The 20,053-nt window shown below is 41.3% G+C and overlaps 1 protein-coding gene across 1 annotated transcript; it reads left to right on the top strand.

Annotated features, from left to right (window-relative positions):
* Positions 1-5,693: 5,693 nt before the first annotated feature.
* Positions 5,694-18,849, top strand: LOC116365213 (zinc finger protein 850-like). Its single transcript, XM_031817933.1, has 4 exons — positions 5,694-5,705; positions 8,231-9,543; positions 17,484-17,615; positions 17,699-18,849. Exons 1-4 carry the CDS (start codon positions 5,694-5,696, stop codon positions 18,588-18,590), a joined length of 2,349 nt encoding a protein of 782 aa, XP_031673793.1. The 3' UTR covers positions 18,591-18,849.
* The last annotated feature ends 1,204 nt before the right edge of the window (positions 18,850-20,053 follow it).

Here is a 20,053-nt window from a genome sequence, read left to right as displayed (position 1 = left end):
AATCTGATGAATTGTATGTGTGTATATTGATTACTAGAGATTTGATAAAGTAAAACTGGGAATATAATTAGATACAATTTAAACAACCCATATGTAGATGAACGTAGGTTTTGCGTTGGTATCTTTAATGGATAATTTGATAAAGATGAGGTTTAAGCATTATTAAACAGTCTACAAAGTCTGGGCAGTTGTCTCAGAAACTGATGGGAGTGTGTCCATTTTAGGATAAGATATCCTAACAATGAAACTATAAAACGCTTACTGGATTTTCTCCGTCCGGGTACTACATTTGAAATAAAACTGCCCTTAAGACCTGTGGGGGTCTTACCAGTATGAGAAGAGTTGTTAGATTTATTGAATAAACCTTTTTCCATCAAGTTAGAGTGAACCAAAGTGTCTGACTAACCGTTGCTGTTGAAGGAGCGTCCCGTCCACTAGATTAAACGTCACAGTGGCAGAATCACCTGAAAGACGAACATCGCCATCTGCTGACTGGAGTTGGTATCGCAGTTGAGAAAATACTTTCAGACAAAAAGCTGAAGTTATTTGAAGAACCCCTTATCATGATTCCATAATGAACCTTTGGGGTTCATTTTTTAACTCCCTGTCCTCCCTCCAAAAAAAACAACATACATTAAAAATGAATCATAGTTAATCAATCATAAACTAACAACATTGTAGACTTGATGCTAAATACAGACTTTTCAGCTTTAGTGTGTATATCATATTCACTTAGTTATGTTAGGAAGTTCTCCACATCTTTATGACCGGCCCTGGTAACTTCACCCAACTTCTCTTATCCCCAGAACACAGTAACTTAACAACATAAGTGTTTTTCTGACATTTTGGGGAAATTTAAGGGAAAATAAAAAATACAGCCGAAGCAGAGCCCCAAGTCCCATGGAGACGTCCTCGAGGGCGTGGATGTTCTCCCCATCAAAGGCCAGCGGGATTTCACTCTTGTGGTGAAATGGATTGCCGCCGATGTGCAGTAAAGGAGTGAAGAGCGGTGAAATCTGTGTCAACAAAAGTAAGAAAAGATTAATACACATACAATTAACAAAGACCATAACAAATGTTCAGCTGTGGTTTTATATAAGCATGCACACCTATGTTTATGAAGAAACAGATGATTGGTGCGTTTGTATACCTTGTCACGAACATAAAGGCCACTCGGGTCCTCATTGAAGAGGTTGGGCAAGAGCAGAATCGCTGCTGTGGTCTCCAGTCCTAGTAAAGCATTGATCTTACTACACTTGCCAGTTTTATTACAAAATACATTAGAGAAAGGGAAGGAATAAGAGCAAATACCTCTTCTGTATTTTCCTTCAGGGACTGTCAAAATAGCAGGATGATGTCCTCACCCCTGCCTCGCCTCTCTACCTCTGCTAGTCATTGAATTCTCTTTTTGTCTATATCCATTCCATGGACTTGAATAATTTCTGAGAAGATCTGAAAAGATAATTAAGATCATTAACGCGGACATGTAACGTTTCCAAAATGGGATAGTATTGTCCATGTAACGTTTCCAAAATGGGATAGTATTGTCCATGTAACGTTATGCCCCCTTGTGAGTTAATAGTGTTGCTGGCTGTAGCAGGCTATATAAAGAGAAAGACCTCCATTGACGATTCAGTTCGTTGTACATCTCGTCTGGACAGGTCACCGTCCTTACTTAGTTAGTTAACGTTTGCTAGTTCATTATCACAAAACTGAGAACTGCTCTAGATTGGAAACTTACGTTAATGAGTGTAAAGCCATGTTGGCTTTATGGAAACGATATACAATATATGGGAACAAATATAGTTGAGGGAAATAATCCAAACCTTGTTGTGTCTAGTTAGGACACAACGTTATCTAGCTAGATAACGGTACTGTACTGTAGCTCATACAACGCCGACGGTCAAACCCGGCTTTCTAATATTTACGGTAATTAACTATAGTAACGTTACGGAAGATATTCACAGAAAACCATCATTGTCTTCGTTATTCATTATTAGTATGTTATATTATTGTAATTATTATTTCTAGACATATTCAGAGGCAAACATCAACCCAACTGAACCTTTTTAACTTGTTGTCGCATCCAAACTTGTCACCATTGTTTTCAGTTGTAATTGCGAAGTTCCCGGAAAAAGTCCAGCAACAACGGAGGTTCCTCGATGAACCCACCTTCTAACAAGTTCTTTGAAGAACCTTTTGGGGCTGTTTTTCATTGACCAAGAACCCTACGGTTCTTAGGGGGTCTGAGAACAACTCCAGTTGAACCCTTCATTTTTAGAGTTGTAGTCGGCTCTATTCACTCTCAGATTCAAAACATGATGATTAGCATCAATGATCAAGTCAGCTGCTGCTGCTCCAATACAGTATGAGGTGAGACGGTGAACTGATGTTGAACCGGGCAGTCAGCTGCTGTTGCTCCAATACATCATGAGGTGAACTGATGTTGAACTGGACAGTCAGCTGCTGCTGTATACAGGGTACCAGTACAGAGTCAATGTGGAGGCTATATACAGAGGGTATCGGTACAGAGTCAATGTGGAGACTATATACAGAGGGTATCGGTACAGAGTCAATGTGGAGACTATATACAGAGGGTATCGGTACAGAGTCAATGTGGAGGCTATATACAGGGTATCGGTACAGAGTCAATGTGGAGGCTATATACAGGGTATCGGTACAGAGTCAATGTGGAGGCTATATACAGGGGGTACCAGTACAGAGTCAATGTGGAGGCTATATACAGGGGGTATCGGTACAGAGTCAATGTGGAGGCTATATACAGGGGGTACCAGTACAGAGTCAATGTGGAGACTATATACAGGGGGTACCGGTACAGAGTCAATGTGCGGGGGCACCGGTTAGTCGAGACAATTGAGGTAATATGTACATGTAGGTAGAGTTATTAAAGTGACAATGCGTAGATGATAACAGAGTGTGTGTGGGGGGGCCCTTCCTCTGCTGACACCGCCTGGTATAGAGGTCCTGGATGGCAGGAAGCTTGGCCCCAGTGATGTACTGGGCTGTACGCACTACCCTCTGTAGTGCCTTGTGGTTGGAGGCCAAGCTGTTGCTATACCAGAAAGTGATGCAACCATGCTCTCGATGGTGCAGCTGTAAAACCTTTTGAGGATCTGAGGTCCCATGCTAAATCTTTTCAGTCTCCTGAGGGGGAATAGGTTTTGTCGTCTTCACGATTGTCTTGGTGTGCTTGGACCGTGATAGTTTGTTAGTGATGTGGACACCAGGGAATTTGAAGCTCTCAACCTGCTCCACTACAGCTCTGTCGATGAGAATGGGGGTGTGCTCTGTCTTCCTTCCCCTGTAGTCCACAATCGTCTTCTTTGTCTTGGTCACGTTGAGGGAGAGGTTGTTGTCCTGGCATCACACAGCCAGGTCTCTGACCTCCTCCATGTAGGCTGTCTCCTCGTGGTTGGTGATCAGGCCACTGTTGTGGCATCGGAAAACTTAAGGATGGTGTTGGAGTCATTTCTGGCCGTGCAGTCATGAGTGAACAGGAAGTACAGGAGGGGGCTGAGCATGCACTCCTGAGGGGCCACTGTGTTGAGGATCAGCATGGCATACCCATGAGCTGGGGCATACCCAGAAAAATACTTTGTGTGGAGGTGAATAAACTATCAAAATAAAGTCGCGCACTCCATGTATAATCTCCCAGCAATTTAATGGGTATTTACCAACGCAACCCTAACCTTAACCCCTACCGTAACCATTTTACATGTCAAAATCCCATCCTGTTAGATCTGAACCAAATGGAGCGATCGGATGACAGAAATCACATTTATGTGCCAGGTGTAACTGAGGCCGTAGATGCTCCATATCCATTCATTTGAGTGTTCGATATAATATGGCTAAATATATTATATGTTTATTTCTGTGTTGCAGGGGCAGTCAAGAAATGGAACGGTAAGGCTGCAGAGCTGTGGGAGACCACCTCAAGCCCCTGGTAGAGCCGGGGGTGGTGTTTACCACTCCACCACGCTGGACAAGTGGGATTGATCCATTTGTTAGTTTCAGTTTTCAGTAGTTGAATCCTTTAACATATTGTTGATTTCAACATTTTTCATCTTCAACAAATGACCTGGGATTGGTTGGCTAATATCCATATCACGCTGAAATCAATTGAATAGGGCAAACGTTTAAGGTTTTACATTGTGAAATTCCTTAAAATAGTCCTACTACAATGTTAAAAACATTCTGTATCGTGACATTTTTTCATTGATATCATGAAACAACTCCATGTATTTTCTGATGTTTAATCAGAGATGTTTTATCAGAGTATCTCTTCCCACATTGATCACAGCTATGAGGTTTCTCTCCTGTGTGTGTTCTCTGGTGTGATATCAAGGAGTTTAGCTGAGTAAAACTCTTCCCACATTGATTACAGCTATAAGGTTTCTCTCCCGTGTGTATTCTCTGGTGTGATTTCAAGAGGAGGAGGATATCACAGTAAAACAAGAAGTAGAGGGTGAGGCCGTTACTGTGAAAGAAGAGGAAGACGCGTTCAGAGTGAAAGAGGAGGAGGATGTTACAGTAAAAGGAGAGGAAGATATAGTTTATGGCGTGAAAGAGGAGGGGGTGGAGATGACTGTTACATCGAAAAAGGGCCCGGTTTCCCAAACGCATCTTAAGGCATCCAATGGTTCTAACGATGAATTTAGCCATAAGATGGTTTTGATAATCCGTTCCCTGATTAACACTAGTAAGTACTGTTTTAAAAATAGAGGCACAAACTCTGCTGTTGTTGGACTGATGTTTGGTGTTAAAGTGGAAATCTGCAATTGCTACATCCATATTGTGACTTATAAATTCTTTATTTATTCATAGGCATTGATTCTTGAAGAATATAACACATGCCTCATGAGCTGAGTTCAACTGTTGTACCCCATCAGAACCCCAAATAATATTTTTTTACTATAATGTTTAGAAACAATGTAAATCAACACTGTATAGCAGTTAAGACAGATTTGTACCATGTCAGCTCGGGGATGTGAACTTGCAACCGGTTACTAGTCCAACGCTCTAACCACTAGGCTACCCTGCTGCCTCAACATGGTTAAAACTATAATGTTGATATCATGGATGGTCAGTCCTTGCATCCATAGGTCTGTCTGTAGTTACATTTCTCCAACCCCATAATCATTTTATTACCAAAATAGTGGTGGAATGACAGATTTGTTATTGTTTGAACTGCAGATTGCTGGGTTGTGTGAGTTTCTTAAACAGAAACAAAATGACTGCCCAGAGACTTGGTTAACAGCTGAGGGATGGGGGAAGGAGAAGTGTAACCACTCTCAAATTCATAGAGAACGATATTGTAGAAACCATAACCCAACACCGAGCGACCTCGTCAAGAAGTTCAGACATCTTGGCGTAACAGTTATAAGGTGTTGACTTGACAGTCGCTGGACCCAGGTTTGAGTTCAGCTCAGTCCCTCCCCCTGAATTCAATACACTATGAATACAAGGACTGGCCATCCATGATGTCATAATGATATTTTAACCAGTTTTCTAGGCTATATAGTATATTCTAGAATTCATCCATGATGTCATAATGATAGTTGCTGACTTTTGCCTTATACCTGCAGCAAATGCCTCTACCCCGTCTAGGCAGAGGACTTTAGGATTTTAGTTTCTGCGGTGTAACAAGGGCCGAACCCTTCTGTTTCTTCGTAATGGCCCTTCGTGTGAGTTGGGTTTGTTCCTTCGTTCACGTTGTCACTCCCTTATTTTCCGGTCTAGTATGAGGCCTTGGATAGATATACTCCTATTTAAATATTCGGAGTGTTATGGATTCCTCCTGTATTTCCTTACCTTCAAGTCTCTTTTACCTCTGTATATATCAATACCTAATAACTTCTTCTATTGGTTATTATGCTCGTCAGCTAGTAGTCACTTGGAAACTAGTATTGGTATATATTTTGACACACAATGACAGTTTTTTATTTTACTAGGCAAGTCAGTTAAGAACAAATTCTTATTTTCAATGACGGCCTAGGAACAGTGGGTTAACTGCCTGTTCAGGGGCAGAGCGACAGATTTGTACCTTGTCAGCTCGGGGATTCGAACTTGCAACCTTTCGGCTACTAGTCCAACGCTCTAACCACTCGGCTACCTTGCTGCCCCAAATATTCTTTAATTGGTCATTGGTATTCTCACAGCACTAACGCTAGATTCCGAATTCCAATATCCTAATGCACTTCCAACTCTGTGTATGGACTCAATATATTGTAACTGGTACTTGGCTGTTTCCTTGTATTGCTAATCACATCTGTACTTGATGTCTCACTGTTTTACTGCCGCTTTGTCTGTGATCAAGAGGTGTCAAGACCCCTGTGTTTCAAATATGGTTCTCGTCTAACAAAAAGCGTATAGTGCAATAGTAAATTTACCTATGAGGATTCTCCATATGAAGTCTTTCTCATATGTCAGTGAGGATCTTGCCTCTCTTATGATCTCTGTTCTCTTTAAATCAAATCACATTTTATTTGTCACATACACATGGTTAGCAGATGTTAGTGTAGCAAAATGCTTGTGCTTCTAGTTCCGACAATGCAGTAATAACGAACAAGTAATCTAACTAACAATTCCAAAACTACTGTCTTATACACACAAGTGTAACGGGATAAAGAATATGTACATAAGGATATATGAATGAGTGATGGTACAGAGCAGCATAGGCAAGATACAGTAGATGATATCGAGTACAGTATATACATATGAGATGAGTATGTAAACAAAGTGGCATAGTTAAAGTGGCTAGTGATACATGTATTACATAAGGATGCAGTCGATGATATAGAGTACAGTATCTACGTATGCATATGAGATGAATAATGTAGGGTAAGTAACATTATATAAGGTAGCATTGTTTAAAGTGGCTAGTGATATATTTACATTTCCCATCAATTCCCATTATTAAAGTGGCTGGAGTTGAGTCAGTGTCATTGACAGTGTGTTGGCAGCAGCCACTCAATGTTAGTGGTGGCTGTTTAACAGTCTGATGGCCTTGAGATAGAAGCTGTTTTTCAGTCTCTCGGTCCCAGCTTTGATGCACCTGTACTGACCTCGCCTTCTGGATGACAGCGGGGTGAACAGACAGTGGCTCGGGTGGTTGATGTCCTTGATGATCTTTATGGCCTTCCTGTAGCATCGGGTGGTGTAGGTGTCCTGGAGGGCAGGTAGTTTGCCCCCGGTGATGCGTTGTGCAGACCTCACTACCCTCTGGAGTGCCTTACGGTTGAGGGCGGTGCAGTTGCCATATATACCTTTTTACAGGGGAAGTTCGCAAGTTTCTGGAGCTGTGGCTAAACCACACTTTCACACTGACACTGCCCTGCTGCTTGCACCGGCCGCTTACTCGGGGACTGTAGATTGCTTACACTGAGTGCTTACTCGGGGACTGTAGATTGCTTACACTGAGTGCTTACACTGGGATGGTAGATTGCTTATTACGTCATCTTAGACCTGTGTCTAAATGGAAGCTTCTTATTCTAAATCTAGGTCGTGCACTACTAACTCCCATTCTGCTGCTTCCGTGTTACTGTTGGCTGATTCTACTTAATGATACCAGCTGGTTGTTTCTACCACTTGAGGCGGCGTAGGTGGCATGTCAAGCGTCAGCTGGGAGAAGTCTATGATAGGTATCTCCTCTGCTTCCCCCTGTTGTCCAGTTTCTGCAGGTGTGGTCCATGGTTCCATGAGGTCCTGTGAATGCCTTGTGTTGCTGTCCCCATTGCTTGATGGAGTGGGCAGATTCTTTTAATCTCTTGTCACACCAGATATACGACATCCATAACTAGTGGTTTCCTCATTAGCATGGAGGAGTTTATGCAATGAAATTGCCCTCGTGCCTCAATTTTAGAAAACACAAAGGGGCCTGTATTGTAGACCAAAAGTCTTCTACCACACTGCTTAGAGTTTCAACAACATGAATAACTTAATTCTAATCTACAATCTTAGATGCTACTACTAATGTGAAAACAAGACAAAATATGACTTCTTGCTCATTTTAAGACAATAATTTTAACATTCATTACAGACATCAATTGTTGTACAACATCATGGCTATGCTGTTGGCATCAACTTTTACACTGGATTACCACTGTTGTGGGCCTTTAATCATCGGTCTGACTTTGTTGTTCACACAGGAGAGAGACGTGACTATCGTGGATCCTCTGGGGAGCCTCAACAACCTCATGATGCTGAGGAGGCCGAGAAGAGTCTCTCCAGATCAGAACACCTCAATAAACACCCGCAGAGACCCACAGGGAAGAAATCTCACTGCTGCTCTGACTCTGGGAAGAGATTCACATCATCAGGCATTAAAATTCATCAGAGAACACACACAGGAGAGAAACCTTATAGCTGTGATCAATGTTGGAGGAGTTTTACAACATTAATCTCTCTGAAAGTACACCAGAGAACACACACAAGAAAGAAACGTTATAGCTGTGATCAATGTGGGAAGAGATTTTGTACAACTGGCCACCTGACTCAACACCAGAGAACACACACAGGAGAGAAACCTTATAGCTGTGATCAATGTGGGAGGAGATTTGCTACATATGGCAACCTGACTCGACACCAGAAAACACACACAGGAGAGAAACCTTATATCTGTGGTCAATGTGGGAGGAGATTTAGTCGATCTGGAGATCTGACAGTGCACAAGAGAACACACACAGGAGAGAAACCTTATAGCTGTGGTCAATGTGGGAAGAGATTTGCTTCATCTGGCTCTCTGACTCTACACCAGAGAACACACACAGGAGAGAAACCTTATAGCTGTGATCAATGTGGGAGGAATTTTACTACATCTAGCATTCTGACAGTACACCAGAGAACACACACAGGAGAAACACCTTATAGCTGTGATCAATGTGGGAGGAGTTTTACTACATCTAGCGGTCTGACATTACACCAGAGAACACACACAGGAGAGAAACCTTATATCTGTGATCAATGTGGGAGGAGTTTTACTACATCTAGCGGTCTGACATTACACCAGAGAAAACACACAGGAGAGAAACCTTATATCTGTGATCAATGTGGGAGGAATTTTGTTAAATCTAGCCATCTGACTCAACACCAGAGAACACACACAGGAGAGAAACCTTATATCTGTGATCAATGTGGGAGGAGTTTTGTTCAAGCTAGCCATCTGACTCAACACCAGAGAACACACACAGGAGAGAAGCCTTATAGCTGTGATCAATGTGAGAAGAGTTTTCCTACATCTAGCCAGCTGACTTCACACCAGAGAACACACACAGGAGAGAAGCCTTATAGCTGTGATCAATGTGAGAAGAGTTTTCCTACATCTAGCCAGCTGACTTCACACCAGAGAACACACACAGGAGAGAAGCCTTATAGCTGTGATCAATGTGGGAGGAGTTTTACTACATCTAGCCAGCTAACTTCACACCAGAGAACACACACAGGAGAGAAACCTTTTAGCTGTGATCAATGTGACAAGAGATATTCTGATAAAAGATCTCTGATCAAACATCAGAAAATACATACATGAAGAAGTTGTTTCATGATATCTCTGAAATAATGTCACAATGTAGAATGTTTTAACATTGTAGTAGGAGTATTTTAATGATGTCACAATGTAGAATGTTTTAGCATTGTAGTAGGAGTATTTTAATGATGATCTACCTTATCGTTTGCCCTGTACAATTGATTGCAGCATGATATGGATATTAGCCTCATGGGAAAATCCAGGCGCTGAATTGAAAGAGTATTATTTAACAAAAAGTGAGTAACAAAAAAGGAGCTGTGTTACACTTACTGCGTTGGTGACCCACTTTAATCAAAATGCAGCACTTCAAAATGTAGCCAGCGGTTTTCTACTAGTTGAAAAAGCTGCTTGTTTAAAAAATACATGTAATATAATAATTGTTGCAGATGTTTGTATTTTCACACATGAAAGCAGTATAATAAATTGGTCTATAATCAATTTTATTCACAATCTGACATCACTCCAGTATTTCTTGACAACATTCAAATGCTAATTGTCTTTATTCCACTACTGAAGAAGCATGACTGAAATCACCTCATATTTCAAACATTCAGCCTGACAAAATAAACATGTTTTATTATTCCATGCCTCACCATTTAAGTGAAGTATTGCCAATACATATTAACAAATGGGTGTACATTTGGGTTTGATTTTCATATTTAACATTTAGTAATCATAATTATTTATGCAACCAGCTGACCATTTTTGGGTACAATTATATTGACAATGTTGCCCTGCTTTTAGAATATCAGGATTCATTCCCAATGTGCTAACCCAAATGCATGACATTGGGGACTGGGCCCGATCCAACAACATGACTATTGAGTGAACCCTGAAAAGAGAGCGAGAATTAAGGTGGAAAGTTACTACGGATATCGCAGGAGTTGGTTGCTGATTGTCTCAAGGGTGGGCAGTCAACCAGTTTTGCGTTTAGCCAGTGCGTTGCCATGGATCACAATTTATTTTGACTGCACGATTTTTCCGTATTGGAGACTCGTTGGAGAGTTTTTTTTTTTTTTTTTTCCAAGGGGATGAGAGTTGTGGAAGCTAAAATGCTTGTGCTTCTAGTTCTGACAATGCAGTAATAATCTAACCTAACACTTCCACAACTACTACCTTGTACACACAAGTGTAAAGGGATAAAGAATATGTACATAAAGATATATGAATGAGTGATGGTACAGAACGGCATAGGCAAGATGCAGTAGATGGTATCGAGTACAGTATATACATATGAGATGAGTAATGTAGGGTATGTAAACAAAGTGGCATAGTTTAGAGTGGCTAGTGATACATGTATTACATAAAGATGCAGTAGATGATATAGAGTACAGTATATAGATATACATATGAGATGAGTAATGTAGGGTATGTAAACACATGCACTATTTTAACATAGTGGGAGATATTTGTTCATTGGTTTTGCTAGTCTGTTGATTGCCAGTCATTGGGTTCATTTGTCTTACAATATGTTCAAATCAAATCTAGCTTTATTCATACAGCACATTTCAGACACGGATACAAACCAACGGGTTCACAGGAAAAAACAATGAAAATAAACAGAAATATTTAGTACACAAACAATAACTGAAAGACTAATGAGCATTCTTAGGAAATGCCATTGATTAAAATATTATTTGGATGCAATATCCAACCAAAACATTTTAGCTTGTTTTTTAGGAGGGGTTCTGAAAGACACTGAGGGTGTCGACTGAAAATTGACTAGTAACAACAACTGGGACCTAAAAGACACCCACCATGAGACCCACTAAACATGCCTAAGAGGAAAACAAAAGAAAAACCCACACCAAACTTAAAGACAGGAAGCAAACCAAAAAGGTGGATCAACTAAAGGTGTTGACTCTCCACATCTATCAAGACAAATTGAGCACTGGACCAGACACTCTTAAATAGAACCTGGACCAGCTCAGGTGAAACACATACTAACGAGGTGACACCAATCAGTGCACCCTACGTGCTAACAAGCTATACGTGCTAAAGTCCAACCTCAAAACATAAATGGAAAAAACCAAAGCCTGTAGCACCTTCCCCCTGTAGACAACACATATATCCTATATTTTTGTTGGACATGTTTGCTCACCCCCAACAGAAAACTTCCATTTCACATAATCAACTACAATGCTTCTACAATATAAACATGGTGTCTACTGGCTGTCAACAATTAAAAACAAGAAAAAACACGTATTTCTAAATAATAATACACCATCATGTTATTTAAAAAAAATCATTTTTCTTTCAATAGAATCCTAAAACTCACTACACTTGCATTAACATCTGCTAACCATGTGTATGTGACAAATAAAATTGGATTTGATTTACATACAACACTCAAAGTAGTGGATATGGAGCATCTACAGCCTCAGTTACACCTGGCACCTAAATGTGACTCCTGTCATCTGATCACTCCAAACTGCATTAGGTTCAGATCTACCAGGACGGACCTTTGACAGTCTGGATGCAGTCAGGCCACTGAATATAAATAAGCAAACTGGAGGTTCCTTCAAAACGGTTGCCTACAGTTACCGTGTAGGGCACTGCAAGGTTGGGTGACCAGGGTCATCTGGGACTGCCTCCTGGAGGAATTCAGGTGTGTGAAGGCTACCTGTGTCCTGCGTAACTTCATGAGGATGGACACGAGGACCAGGAGGGGATCTGCAGCTCGCCGCCGTGTCCCAGAGGAGGAGTCTGCTGCTCTGCAGGATGTTTCAAAGATGGGGTTCAACAAGGAAGTGCAAAAACAAAACAGGCTGTTTTAAATCACCCATATTGACCAAATGTGGAACAATTGGACACCCTATAACCCACACACACCTACACACTCATGTATCGATCTGATTGTTGGATTGTGTTGTGCAGTAAGCAGGTTCAGGTGTATAACTGTGGCTCCTTCCACCGTCAAGAGAATAGGCAAGAGGGCCAACCATGGAGAATAGTAAGACACTTCATTATTTCTAAAACTACGCTATATTGTTTGTCTAGAGAAGAGACACTATTATGTAATTGTGATGAACTGAGAGAATATTTATGTAGCACTGTGATTCATTAATCACGTGCTGCCTTCCCTGCTCCTATGTGTTTACCTCTTTCCCTTTCTGTCTTTAACACCTCTCTCTCCTCCTCTTTCTTCCTGTTTTTATAATTCACAACAGATGTGTATTGAAATACAGATTGAACTTGTATTTATAACACTTGGATAATGAGCTTTTCAATAAAGTGTTTCCCATTCTCTACTGGTTGAAATATAGTGTAATGTGATGAAATACTCCACCTATCCTGTGTTTACCAGATCAATGCAGATGAAGGGCATTAGATGTTGAGATGAACCGGTGTTAAGAGTATTTACATGATGCATAGGAAGTGGAGTGTAGTGTTTTTTTAACATTATATTTCTGAATTAACTAGTTAAATCCTGTTTGTAGTCTATTAGTTACAATGTGTAACCATTGATGTCCCAGGACCAAGATTGGTAAACACTGTAATACATACATGCAGACATGGCGTCATTCAAAGACAGGAATTTGATCACCTCAAAGACATTCATACCTAAACTGCACATTAATTTGCCAAGGTAGAGTACAGGATCAGTGAATATATTAAATGTACAGGCTACAATGTGGGGATCTCATGCATGGTAATAACTACATGTATATACGACTTGCATTCTTGGTACAACATGATAATATATTATTCTCAATCCATAGGCTTCATTAATGTCATTCAGGCTGTTTTGAAGTTGATACAACTGGCTATGATAGCTAAGGTTCATAGCTAGGTTCTGAACTAATATGTATACCAAACGTTTGGGTCCATACAAAGATCGGCTAGATTGCTAGTTACACATCCATGGGCATACAGGGATTTTAATCATCCACTGCATAATAAGCAAGAACAAGAATAACAAGAACATAGCAATCTACGCGATTTCATCTATCAGCAAGGCAAGCTTACAAAATTGTACATTATTCAACTAGCTAGATTCTATACATCCACTGTTTTACAAAATGACAGCCTGGTTTGCTGGCAATCATTGATCCATTTCAGGTCTGTGTAGGGGTACCCCTCTCTCCTCGTATTTATTTCCACCATCTTTGCTGAAGAAAGTCCAACAGTCACGAGTGCAGCAGCCTCCCCCGGTCCGAGTGCCGACCCGATATTAAGTTTAAGATGCGATGGAACGGTTGACGAAAAAAAGAAATCACAGAAAAAATATATGGACTGACATTGATTTATTTAGTGGGGGCTAATATATATTTTAGTTCTAGCGATGTCCCTGATTCCTACCCTTTAACTTTTTGTCTGATAATAAAATATACATTTTACTCAGCTGCGTTACCCACTCCAGTCAGCAGATGGCGGTCTGGGAATTTATGGTGATGCTGTTGGATGTGACGTATAATCTAGTGGACGGAACTCTTCTTTCACCAGCAACAATAAGTTATCCACCTCGGTAGCTTGCTAGACAAAAAAAGCTGAACCAATAAAGCTCTTCAGACGCTTTCGTGTTTATTAGCCACTGTATTTTAAAGACACTTATTTTGTCTAGTTATCCGATTTAATTTAATATTTACGGCGTTGTTGTTATTAGTCAGCTAGCAGTCTGGTTAAGTTAGCATTAGCATAGCTAACATCCGCGACCATGCGGTCACTAAGCTACTCTCCTTCTGCTAAAGAAGAGGTGTATATCACAGTAAAACAAGAAGTAGAGGCCGTTACTGTGAAAGAAGAGGAAGACGCGTTCAGAGTGAAAGAGGAGGAGGATGTTACAGTAAAACGAGAGGAGGATGCAGTTTATAGAGTGAAAGAGGAGGAGAGAGAGATGACTGTTACATCGAAAAAGGAGGAAGAAGAGGAACCTGGATATCTGGGCCCGGTTTTCCGAATGCATCTTAAGGCATCCAATGGTTCTAATGATGAATTTAGCCAAAATGTGATTTTGAGAAACCGTTCCCTGACTAAAACTAGTAAGTACTGTCTTAAAAACAGAGGCACAAACTCTGCAGTTGAACTGATGTTTGGTGTTAAAGCAGAAATCTGCAATTGCTACATTCATGTTATGACTTTTAAATAATGTATTTATAGCCATTGATTCTTGAAGAATATAACACATGCTTCATGAGCTTAGTTCAACTGTTGTACCCCATCAGAACCCAGAATAAGCTTGTTCTACTTTAATGTTTAGAAACAATGTAAATAAACACTGTATCGCCTCAAAATGTCAGCTCGGGGATGTGAACTTGCAACTGGTTACTAGTCCAACGCTCTAACCACTAGGCTACCCTGCTGCCTCAACATGGTTAAAACTATAATGTTGATATCATTGATGGTCAGGCCTTGCATCCATAGGTCTGTCTGTAGTTACATTTCTCCAACCCCATAATCATTTAATTACCAAAACAGTGGTGAAATGACAGATTTCTTACTGTTTGAACTGCAGATTGCTGGATTGTGTTTTTTTTTTTTTAAACCACAACAAAATGGCTGCCCAGAGACTTGGTAAACAGCTGAGGGATGGGGGAGTAACCACTCTCAAATTCATAGAGAACGATATTGTAGAAACCATAACCCAACACCGAGCGACCTCGTCAAGAAGTTCAGACATCTTGGCGTAACAGTTATAAGGTGTTGACTTGACAGTCGCTGGACCCAGGTTTGAGTTCAGCTCAGTCCCTCCCCCTGAATTCAATACACTATGAATACAAGGACTGGCCATCCATGATTTCATAATGATAATTTAACCAGTTTTCTAGGCTATATAGTATATTCTAGAATTCATCCATGATGTCATAATGATAGTTGCTGACTTTTGCCTTATACCTGCAGCAAATGCCTCTATCCCATCTTCTGGCTGGGGTAGAGTACTTTAGGATTTTAGTTTCTGCGGTGTAACAAGGGCCTAACCCTTCTGTTTCTTCATAATGGCCCTTCGCGTGAGTTGGGTTTGTTCCTTCGTTCACGTTGTCACTCCCTTATTTTCCGGTCTAGTATGAGGCCTTGGATAGATATACTCCTATTTAAATATTCTGAGTGTTATGGATTCCTCCTGTATTTCCTTACCTTCAAGTCTCTTTTACCTCTGTATATATCAATACCTAATAACTTCTTCTATTGGTTATTATGCTCGTCAGCTAGTAGTCACTTGGAAACTAGTATTGGTATATATTTTGACACACAATGACAGTTTTTTATTTTACCTTTATTTTACTAGGCAAGTCAGTTAAGAACAAATTCTTATTTTCAATGACGGCCTAGGAACAGTGGGTTAACTGCCTGTTCAGGGGCAGAACGACAGATTTGTACCTTGTCAGCTCGGGGATTTGAACTTGCAACCTTTCGGTTACTAGTCCAACGCTCTAACCACTCGGCTACCCCAAATATTCTTTAATTGGTAATTGGTACGCTAGATTCCGAATTCCAATATCCTAATACACTTCCAACTCTGTGTATGGACTCAATATATTGTAACTGGTACTTGGCTGTTTCCTTGTATTGCTAATCACATCTGTACTTGATGTCTCACTGTTTTACTGCCGCTTTGTCTGTGATCAAGAGGTGTCAAGACCCCTGTGTTTCAAATATGGTTCTCGTCTAACAAAAAGCGTATAGTGCAATAGTAAATTTACCTATGAGGATTCTCCATATGAAGTCTGTCTCATATGTCAGTGAGGATCATGCCTCTCTTATGATCTCTGTTCTCTTTATATACCTTTTTACAGGGGAAGTTTGCAAGTTTATGGAGCTGTGGCTAAACCACACTTTCACACTGCCCTGCTGCTTGCACCGGCCGCTTACTCGGGGACTGTAGATTGCTTACACTGAGTGCTTACTCTGGGACTGTAGATTGCTTACACTGAGTGCTTACTCGGGGACTGTAGATTGCTTACACTGAGTGCTTACTCGGGGACTGTAGATTGCTTACACTGAGTGCTTACTCTGGGACTGTAGATTGCTTACACTGAGTGCTTACTCGGGGACTGTAGATTGCTTACACTGAGTGCTTACACTGGGATGGTAGATTGCTTATTACGTCATCTTAGACCTGTGTCTAAATGGAAGCTTCTTATTCTAAATCTAGGTCATGCACTACTAACTCCCATTCTGCTGCTTCCGTGTTACTGTTGGCTGATTCTACTTAATGATACCAGCTGGTTGTTTCTACCACTTGAGGCGGCGTAGGTGGCATGTCAAGCGTCAGCTGGGAGAAGTCTATGATAGGTATCTCCTCTGCTTCCCCCTGTTGTCCAGTTTCTGCAGGTGTGGTCCATGGTTCCATGAGGTCCCGTGAATGCCTTGTGTTGCTGTCCCCATTGCTTGATGGAGTGGGCAGATTCTTTTCATCTCTTGTCACACCAGATATACGACATCCATAACTAGTGGTTTCCTCATTAGCATGGAGGACTTTATGCAATGAAATTGCCCTCGTGCCGCAATTTTAGAAAACACAAAGGGGCCTGTATTGTAGACCAAAAGTCTTCTACCACACTGCTTAGAGTTTCAAAAACATGAATAACTTTTTTCTAATCTACAATCTTAGATGCTACTACTAATGTGAAAACAAGACAAAATATCACTTCTTGCTCATTTTAAGACAATAATTTTAACATTCATTACAGACATCCATTGTTGTACAACATCATGGCTATGCTGTTGGCATCAACTTTTACACTGGATTACGACTGTTGTGGGCCTTTAATCATCGGTCTGACTTTGTTGTTCACACAGGAGAGAGACGTGACTATCGTGGATCCTCTGGGGAGCCTCAACAACCTCATGATGCTGAGGAGACAGAGAAGAGTCTCTCCAGATCAGAACACCTCAATAAACACCCGCAGAGACCCACAGGGAAGAAATCTCACTGCTGCTCTGACTGTGGGAAGAGATTCACATCATCAGGCAGTAAAATTAATCAGAGAACAGACACAGGAGAGAAATCTTATAGCTGTGGTCAATGTGGGAAGAGATTTGCTACATCTGTTAACCTGACTCAACACCAGAGAACACACACAGGAGAGAAACCTTATAGCTGTGGTCAATGTTGGAGGAGTTTTACAACATTAATCTCTCTGAAAGTACACCAGAGAACACACACAAGAAAGAAACGTTATAGCTGTGATCAATGTGGAAGAGATTTGCTACATCTGGCAACCTGACTCAACACCAGAGAACACACACAGGAGAGAAACCTTATAGCTGTGATCAATGTGGGAGGAGATTTGCTACATCTGGCAACCTGACTCAACACCAGAGAACACACACAGGAGAGAAATCTTATAGCTGTGGTCAATGTTGGAGGAGTTTTACAACATTAATCTCTCTGAAAGTACACCAGAGAACACACACAAGAAAGAAAAGTTATAGCTGTGATCAATGTGGGAAGAGATTTTCTACAACTGGCCACCTGACTCAACACCAGAGAACACACACAGGAGAGAAACCTTATAGCTGTGATCAATGTGGGAAGAGATTTGCTACATCTGGCAACCTGACTAAACACCAGAGAAAACACACAGGAGAGAAACCTTATAGCTGTGATCAATGTGGGAGGAGATTTGCTACATCTGGCAACCTGACTCGACACCAGAGAACACACACAGGAGAGAAACCTTATAGCTGTGGTCAATGTGGGAGGAGATTTAGTCGATCTGGAGATCTGACTCTACACCAGAGAACACACACAGGAGAGAAACCTTATAGCTGTGGCCAATGTGGGAGGAGATTTAGTCGATCTGGAGATCTGACAGTGCACAAGAGAACACACACAGGAGAGAAACCTTATAGCTGTGATCAATGTGGGAAGAGATTTGCTACATCTGGCAACCTGACTAAACACCAGAGAAAACACACAGGAGAGAAACCTTATAGCTGTGGTCAATGTGGGAAGAGATTTGCTTCATCTGGCTCTCTGACTCTACACCAGAGAACACACACAGGAGAGAAATCTTATAGCTGTGGTCAATGTGGGAGGAGTTTTAGTCGATCTGGAGATCTGACAGTGCACAAGAGAACACACAGGATTGAAATCTCATAGCTGTGACGAGAGAATCTGATAAAAGATCTCTGATCAAATATTAGAAAATACATACATGAAGGAGTTGTTTCATGATTTCAATTAATTAATGTCACAATGTAGAATTTTTTAACATTGTAGTAGGCATATTGTAGAAGCCTAAACGTGTGCCCACTTATGAATTGATATCAACATGTTATGGATATTAGCCTAAAGGGGAAAAATCCAGGCTCTGAAATGGAAGAGTACTATTTATGTAATTTTACAAAAATTGACAAAAAAAGAGTTTGGATCAAATTTATTTATAAAGCCCTTCTTATATCAGCAGATATCTCAAAGTGCTGTACAGAAACCCAGCCTAAAACCCCAAACAGCAAGCAATGCAGGTGTAGAAGCACGGTGGCTAGTAAAAACTCCCTAGAAAGGCCAAAATCTAGGAAAAACCCTAGAGAGGAACCAGGCTATGAGGGGTGGCCAGCCCTCTTCTGGCTGTGCCGGGGTGGAGATTATAACAGAACATGGCCAAGATGTTCAAATGTTCAGCATGGTCAAATAATAATAATCACAGTAGTTGTCGAGGGTGCAACAGATCAACACCTCAGGAGTAAATGTCAGTTGGCTTTTCATAGCCGATCATTAAGAGTATCTCTTCTGTTCCTGTTGTCTCTAGAGAGTTGAAAACAGCAGGTTTGGGATAGGTAGCACATCCGCGTGAACGGGTCAGGGTTCCATAGCCGCAGGGAGAGAACAGTTGAAACTGGAAGCAGCAGCACGGCCAGGTGGACTGGGGACAGCAAGGAGTCATCATGCCAGGTTGTCCTGAGGCCTGGTCCTATCTCGTTAGCACAAAGGACGCACTGATTGGCTAAAACAGTATCCAATCTACAGAAGTAGTACTACGGGTGTCACCTCGTTATGTCAGTATGTGTTACACCTGTGCTGGCTTGTCCATCTCGTTAGTGGGAAGGTGTTTCACCTGAGCTGGTCCAGGTTCTATTTAAGAGTGTCTGGCCCAGTGCTCCAGTTGTCTTGATAGATGTGGAGAGTCAACACCTTTCAGTTGCTCCACCTTTCAATCGTCCGTGAGGAGATGGCGCAAAGTACATCTGGACCGTCGGTTCCGGGGATTGGACTGGCCAACACGGTGCCGCTTTTCTTGGCGGAGGAAAAGAGATGGAGCCTTGGGGGAGAGAAACCTTCGGGAGGAAACATCCTAATGGGGCACCTAAAATTGAAGGTTAAAGATGTTCTATGCCTTCAGGGGAACCCAATGGAGAAGGGGTTTGATGTAACCCTATATTTGGAAGAAAAACACAATGAGATTATGAAAGACGGGTGACGGAAGGGAAAGAAGAAGGTCCCCTGTGTCATTACACGGTGACCAGCCTGGCAAGAAACAACTTCAGGGTGGTCACCGTAACCATTTACAATCCGCACGTGAAGGACGAAGAAGTGAGGGCCTTTCTGGGGAGGTACATGGACAA

The sequence above is a fragment of the Oncorhynchus kisutch genome, unplaced genomic scaffold (genome assembly GCF_002021735.2).
Source record: "Oncorhynchus kisutch isolate 150728-3 unplaced genomic scaffold, Okis_V2 scaffold1203, whole genome shotgun sequence".
In the NCBI taxonomy this organism is placed as follows: domain Eukaryota; kingdom Metazoa; phylum Chordata; class Actinopteri; order Salmoniformes; family Salmonidae; genus Oncorhynchus; species Oncorhynchus kisutch.
Note: the sequence above shows the minus strand (reverse complement) of the source record. Positions and strands in the feature narration are given on the sequence as shown.

Coding starts and splice junctions, on each gene's coding strand:
- LOC116365213 (XM_031817933.1), top strand. Junction 9,544..17,483: donor AAACATCAGAAAATACATAC/ATGAAGAAGTTG, acceptor GAGAACAGACAC/AGGAGAGAAATCTTATAGCT. Junction 17,616..17,698: donor TGTTGGAGGAGTTTTACAAC/ATTAATCTCTCT, acceptor GAGATTTGCTAC/ATCTGGCAACCTGACTCAAC.